Source organism: Pocillopora verrucosa, chromosome 4, assembly GCF_036669915.1.
Source record: "Pocillopora verrucosa isolate sample1 chromosome 4, ASM3666991v2, whole genome shotgun sequence".
Classification (NCBI taxonomy): Eukaryota; Metazoa; Cnidaria; class Anthozoa; order Scleractinia; family Pocilloporidae; genus Pocillopora; species Pocillopora verrucosa.
Genome location: NC_089315.1, coordinates 30,427,360 through 30,434,658, shown reverse-complemented (window position 1 = coordinate 30,434,658; position 7,299 = coordinate 30,427,360). Strand labels below are relative to the sequence as shown.

The following is a 7,299-nucleotide window of genomic DNA, read 5'->3' as shown; positions in this document are numbered from 1 at the left end:
TCATACAAGGCCCACTTTTACGTTGATCAAATTACAGTGACGGTTGCCGTATCACTAAAAATAGAACTTTTGACGTCATTTCACAGATAAGTTATTGGATCACGTAAATTTTCCTTAAAATAGTGGGTAACATAAATACCTTTTAACCTCGTTTCCAGTCTATAAATGAAATTATACAGCGCTCAAGACGTCAAACATAATAGTAATAGAATCAGGGTTGTCGTAAATTGTATCAAGTGCGATATCTACCCCGGCCGGGTTGTTCAACTCATTGCAAGCAAATCAAAGAGCGCGCGGCAGCTTTCCATTCGTCAGCACTTGCTGAAAAATAACAAAAAACAAACTCAAAAACTATGAACAAAAATGATCCTAAGTTTTTGACGCCTTTATAAGACCCCATTCTCGCTTTTCCAGCGCCCGCATATCGATCTTCCCTTCGAACTGAATGCCTGTCAGAAGCTGTTTCCTCAAACGAATAAACGGAAGAGAAAAGGAGGTTTGCGAAATCTCTTCAGGTAACAAATTTTTCTTCCTTTGAACGATATTTTAGCCTCGAAATTGTGCTTCGATAAGTTAGTCTTAGGGAAGGGTTCCTAAAATCTGAAAAAGAAGAAGTTGAAGTACGATGTAAGACTACCTGTAGCGTCCTCTTTTTGATGACGTCATGCCTCCCAAAAATGGTAGGAAGAAATGTCTGTTGAATTCTCAAGATGGCCGAAGCCACAGTCGAAAGAGCAAGTGAACGATTTTATTGCCATGAGTGCAATCGAGAAGTTTCTCTGAATTTACCAGTAAGTGTTAGTTTGTATGGATTTGTACAGAGTGGATTTTTCGTTGGAATCAGAGTTGCAATCACGTACTTACTCGATATGGAACCGTAATTCTACCATTTTAACTTTATCAAATGAGTGATCAGTTTTAGCAACCCAAATTTCCTTTATTGGGATTATAAGTATCAGCTAACGCTGCTACGATAAGAGTGTGTTAAAATGAAGTTATGGTTAAGTCGGTGACCATCGTTTTAAAGGGAAAAAGTTGAGTCCTTTTGTGAACTAAATCGCTTCCGCCATGTCCACGAAAACCACGATAATAGTTTGTACCACATAAAGGCGTATTTGTTGTGCGATTATTTTTTCTGATTTACCGAAAGTTTGTGTTCAGAGCCGAAGAAAAATGGAAATTCGGCTATCAAGCTGTGTAAACTATGCATCAGCTGTCAAAGAAACTTTCTGTGAACAATTTAATCGTTTACCGTAAATTTGAAGCACGGTGTTGTGTAATGGAGTAAAAGTTTCTTGGTAGCAACGACGTAATCGAGGAGTACTTGACCGAAGTCCGGATTCGTAGTTATGCATCGATTACATAGACTAATTTTTGTCAGTGTAATGGATGGTTATTTTCACTTTTGCATGTCTCGATATGCACTCCAGAAAAGCATCTGTCTTATGATATAATCCTGGTATTTAGATTAAGAAACTATTCAGAGGAATTTTAATGGAATATACTCTACATTTACCCCATTTTTGCTTAGATGCTGCAAGTTTTTTTTAGATGGCAGCTGTTTTAAGGCATAGGTGTAAGATTTTCTTCAGATGATAACACTACTTCTTAATAAGTATGCAAAAAGTATAAGAAAGATGCAAAAAATTTAAATTTTCAACAATTATACAGATCTGATGGAAAAGGGGATTTGATTTTACAGTCCTAACTTGTTAAAAATCAGTAAACACTGGTCATAGCTTGTAATAATTATCAATCAATACTTGGCAATAAATATTATGCAATTAGAAATGACATAGCTTCCTTCTAATGAGCTGACTGGCTCAGTAGTTATGTTTCAAATTTATTTTTTGTGTTCTTGTAGGATTTTACTTGTTCACAATGCCAGGGAGAATTTATTGAACAGTTAAGCGACAGGTAGGTTGCTATATGATAACAGATCAATTACATTGTAACAGTTAGGAAAGTTAACAAATGATAATTAAGTGCATGATTACCTTAGATTGTCCTGAATACATTCAATGTTTCTATACCATTTTTCATTGCAGCTTGAGGAAGGAACTGTTGGTAATTAATTTAGATTATAATAATATACTTTGATAATCTATTGGTACATATATGTTCAATAGTGTTTGATCTCTGGGAATGAAGAATCAATGTCTAATGAAGTCTAATACTCAGAGTCCACAGATGTACTATGGTCAGTTGTTGGTCATTATATAGAGGTTCAGAGTCCACAGGTTTGATGGTCAGTGGTTGGGTAACATATCAAGACTCAGAATCATTGATAATAAAGGAAATTTCTTCTTTGACTGTCTGTTTGTATAACTCCCACTGGTGGCAGAAGTGATTTTTAAGCTTGGATATGTAACTTACAAAATTCCTTTGTTCAAGAGTTTAAACATTTGACCAACTGTATTCCCAAGAGCCTGATTGAGTGAGTTACTTATTGAGTGCTAAACTCTTAACAGCAATGAAGAAGAAGAAAGCACAGCAGAAGCTGAAAGAGACCCAGCCACCCACTTTGCAGAGGTGAGAAGTACATGTGGACTTCATCCACTAAAATTGACTGAACATATATGTTGCCTTTACTGCTCAACGACTCAATATTTATTGATGAAATCTGGCAAACCTCTGTGATGTGACACACAATATATGACATCTTTTTTATTCTATTTACAAACATGATGTTATGGACATTCCAGACTGTAGCAGTATGCTGGACACCTGTCATACATGAACTTAGTTATGGCCTTCTAAAATCTCTGTGGCTCAGTTGTAGAGCATCAGAGCACAATATTCGAAGGTCTGAGTTCAATTTCTCATGGAGACTCAGAATTTTTTCTTTGTCCAAGGCTGGTGACTAGACAAAAATGTGTCTTTTTTTAGTATTGTTATAGGTTGTAGGTCCAAATAAGAGAAGTGCCTGTCTTTTACTACAACCCATGTATTTAATAAAGTTTGACTTAGATTAGTTATTGTCATTACAGATAGGCCAGCCCCAGGAAAGAGAATCCCATTTTCCTCAACATGTCTCAACACTCTTTTTTTATATCATTATTGTCTTATTAATATTTCATTACAATTCATTTTCAGTTGGTTCACAGAAGTTTGTTTGGACAACTGCCAGGTAATAAGAGAAATTTAGAAAGATGATAATTATTAAATTTGGATATGTTATCGAATACAAAGCAAAGTTAACTAAATATCAACACAGCTGGTTACAAAAATTATCAACCAAGAAAAAATTAATTACAACATATAAAGTGGTTATAGAAAATTATTCTCATTTGAGCATTATTCTTTAATGAATCAGAGGAAATAGTGGTAATATTAATTTACGATTAATGTCCACTGAAGCTGGAAATTTGGACTTTCTAGATGAAGGAAGGAGACGATCCCGTAGACCACGAACAAGAATAAGTATTCGTACCAATCAGAGGCCAGGAGAAAGAGGAGATGCTGCCAATGCCACAACTGCTGCAGCAATTGATGTGTAAGTTGTTAGCTATGATTTAAAACATCTTGAGAAGTACTATGTGCCAGTACTATTACATATTGTAATTCTTTTGTCTTACAGAATTCTTCAAAATCTTTTTGGTGGATTAGCATCACCAGGTATTTTGCTTGTTTGATTTATCTTTTCATATATTATGTGATTGTGAAGGTATAGCTCAATTCTGATTATTGGAATCATTATATTCTACACAGTATATCCACAAGTTCACCATAGTGTCTCTTTGATTTGCTGCTGTTTTTATACTTATTCAAGGTAGTAATACAAGTGAAGATGGAGCAGGAACATCTGGAAATATGGGATTTCCATTGTAAGTATTATTATCTTTTAACCATTTCAATATTAGTAGTAATTCACGCAACTTTTAAGCACAATTTATTTAGAATTGTCATCACTACCCATGGATGATGCTATTTTGACGAGTTATCAGCCCTTAACACAACATAAAAAGATTGGCTAGACTCATAATCCTGAATCAATGATATTACTTGTCTGCTGCTGTGTCTTTCATATCACATGGGACATTAATGTTAGACATTTATTCTTAAGACTTCACTGTACATTTTTTCAGTACGTTTCTTTTGTGGGCAAGGCAGTTGCCTTGTGGCTATATTACCCTACTGGACTCTTGATCAAAAGTTTTCCCTTGGACATCTCTCCATCACATGGCAAAGACACTTTCTTTCACAGTGCCACTCTCCACCCCTAAATATAAATGGGAAGGGGAAACCCTACAAGGTACTGTGGTCCTATCCAGGGGGAAATAATGATACTCCTTGTTCAAAGTGCAATAAGCTCCAGTACAATGAATCTCCCAGCTTTTTATCTGACTCTTCTTTTTTTTTTATCTAATAGCAACTTGTTGCGTCTTCATGGGAACCCTGCTGATTATGCCTGGGGTGCAGAGGGATTGGATTCAATAATAACACAGGTGAGAGAACAGCGAAAAGAAAAAGTTCTTTTAAGTGTTAATACTTTGTCACTGGTTTGACCCCAAATAACTAGAATGGTAGTAAAAGGAAGTATTGCAACTAGAAAAAAAGCAAAACAAAAATGAAATGAAAATCTCTCAAAACTGAAAAAAACTATGGGCTAGTGTATGATCCCAAATGAAAAAAATTATGCAAGAGACACGTCAATAAAAAAAAAAAAGAAAAGAAAATTACCTTTTTTCATTCGTGAAACTGAAAACCAGCTGTCAATAAAGGGAAAAACCCAAAATGGCAGCAGATACCAAAACCAAACTCTACATTGTGAGTGCAAAAACATGGAAAACTGATCTCAAAAAGCATTAACACAAAGAAGCCAATTTCTGCCTCATAATGGATGATCAGTTCAGAGCAGTAATTATAATATCCATTCCACAGCTTCTAAACCAGATGGATGGAGCAGGACCACCCCCAGCAGATTCCAAAAAGATAGAAGATCTTCAAAAAGTAGAAGTTACAGAAGATTCAGCAGGTAAGAGAACATAACAGTTACTAGACAGGTTTATTCCATTCTGGTATGTAAAGCAGGAATACACTTCAGCATTCACTAGGTTCTAGGTTTGTGTTTCCATCAGAGCATCCCTTCTCTTTGATTTCACAGACAGCTGTGCCATTCCTCAAATGTTATTGTGTACCTTTACATTTTTTACCTTTTCTTTCTTCTTTTTTTTGTCTAGAGTCTGATAAATTTTGTGCTGTATGCAAAGAACAGTGTTCAAAAGATGAGGATGTTAGGAGATTACCCTGTAGTCATATATTCCATTTTGGTTGTATAAAACCATGGTTAAAAATGGTGAGTACATATTTTAGTAGGTATATAATTTTATTATTATTTATTTATTTAATGGTTTTCACCATGATCACAATGCTAAAATAAGACAAGGAAGAAGAAATGCATTTGAAGAAGTCACAAGAATGAGAGACAAAGGACAAAGGTGTGGGACCCATGACAGAGTAACACTCCAAATTAAGTGTGCCCTTAAGAAAAATACACAATTACTATGTAACACTAAAAAAATCATAAGAAGTATAAAAATCCTAATAACTCCAATATAATGATACACGCAAAAGCATAATGTTATTCCTTTTTCTGTTATTTGACAAAGGCTTTGTGCTTGACTAAAATTTAGAATCAACAATTAGTTATATTTCACTTCAGGAGAAAAACAACCATGTTGGGAGCAAGGCAAATTCTAATTGGTTCTTTGTTATATCTATAGCGAGGTGATCACAAATAAATTAAACAGATTAAATATTTGACCTGTGGATGACTTCAAAGGAAGGCATGATCCTCGTAGATAAACTGCAATAGCCCATTTCCAAATTATCTTTGGGCTCTTTTTCAAAGCGAGTGTTGGTGCTCATCCTTTTATATCACAATAATTTTTCATTCACATGCAAATTAAACTCATTTTCATGCAAATCAAAGCACCAAGCCTGGTTTTGAAAAAAAAGGCCAAAAGTAATTCAGAAATGGCCTATTAAAGAAATAGCAGAAAGAAGAGCTTGAAAAATTCAGACTTCAGCAGGATTCAAACCTTTGCCTTAAAGATAATACCTGTAGTTGGTTTATTTTTATACTAAATGTAAAGTTTTCTCCTTTTTTCAGCATGATTCTTGCCCTGTCTGCCGCTTGAGTCTCAGTAATACCCAAACAAGAGGGTCACGAGATAGTGATTCAAGCACACCTGAACAGTTTCATTTATGAATTAAACTGATTTGAACTGGGAAATCTGAAGCTTTTGAATTTTTTTTTGTTACAATCTAGTCTTAAGTTATTGAGTACATAACACAATAGAGACAATATGGGATGCTGTGAATATTTCCACTGTATTTCTGTTAGAGCAACAGTTATGCTTTTTCATTATAAAGTTTATTTACAGGTCACAATTACTGCTTTTGTTTGTAATGAGTGTAAATAAAAACGTGAGTATAAGGTTATGAAATATTGGAATTTCTGGTTCGCTAGAGGCTGTCAATTCATGTATGTCTGCAGACATCACATTATTTTACAAGCCAAGTAACAAGCATCCTATTTAAAGCTCCCAAAAATTCCTGGAAACAGAACTTTTTTTCTCCCTTGCATTTTAATGTCTTATTAATTTTCAGTATTAGTCTAACCCTTAGCTATAAAAATTATAGGGAGCTTTGAAATACCATTGCCTTTTGTACATCTGCCTATTGTTTGAGACTGTTACATTAAAACCCAAGCCTATTGAATACTTGGACGCTAGTCAGGAAATAGGGTCCAGTACACAAAGGAAAGGTACACTGGGAAGGTCTTTGTAGAAAGTAATGACAGCAAATAATCCTCATCTTCAAAGAAAATTTTTCCTGCAGTGTCATCTTATTACTTAAGAATAATTACAGTGGGAACTTAAATAAAACATAAATATATATCGGAAAAGCAAAGTGAAACAAGTAAAACTATGAGAGGAAACTTTGGTGCCCTTTTTATGACATTTCCCAGCTTGTTTACAAGTGAATCTCAATTTGATAAAATTCACCCAGTTTTCCTGCTTGTCCTCAAATACTCAGAAAGTGGATTACTAAAGGGGAGGACATGATGTGTTTCTAAAAATTTCAAAGGAAAAAACAATGTAGATATATATTCCAAGTTTTTTTCTGTTCTTCAAAATATTTTAAGTAACTGGTAGCTATCTCACGCATGTAATTGGATTTAACAAAGATGTGTCAAAGGTTGAATTACTTCATTACAAAATTAAAAACAAGTAATTAGACATAGGTGTTGCTAGTTTTCTTTTGTCATAGAACCCATAACTTACTCCTGAA

General features: G+C 34.5%; 1 protein-coding gene across 1 annotated transcript; it reads left to right on the top strand.

The window, feature by feature from the left end:
* The first annotated feature begins 665 nt into the window (after positions 1 to 665).
* Positions 666 to 7,292, top strand: LOC131784390 (E3 ubiquitin-protein ligase RNF115-like). Its single transcript, XM_059101202.2, has 11 exons — positions 666 to 791; positions 1,865 to 1,917; positions 2,472 to 2,532; positions 3,097 to 3,130; positions 3,382 to 3,496; positions 3,581 to 3,618; positions 3,773 to 3,827; positions 4,373 to 4,448; positions 4,885 to 4,978; positions 5,184 to 5,299; positions 6,116 to 7,292. Exons 1-11 carry the CDS (start codon positions 711 to 713, stop codon positions 6,212 to 6,214), a joined length of 822 nt encoding a protein of 273 aa, XP_058957185.1. The 5' UTR covers positions 666 to 710; the 3' UTR covers positions 6,215 to 7,292.
* Positions 7,293 to 7,299: the final 7 nt, after the last annotated feature.

Excerpts from the sequence above, each read along its gene's own strand:
- LOC131784390 (XM_059101202.2), top strand. The coding sequence starts at position 711 with ATGGCCGAAGCCACAGTCGAAAGAGCAAGTGAACGATTTTATTGCCAT. Across the intron at positions 3,828-4,372 it reads GGAAATATGGGATTTCCATT|CAACTTGTTGCGTCTTCATG; the intron begins GTAAGTATTATT and ends TTTATCTAATAG. Across the intron at positions 5,300-6,115 it reads TAAAACCATGGTTAAAAATG|CATGATTCTTGCCCTGTCTG; the intron begins GTGAGTACATAT and ends TCCTTTTTTCAG.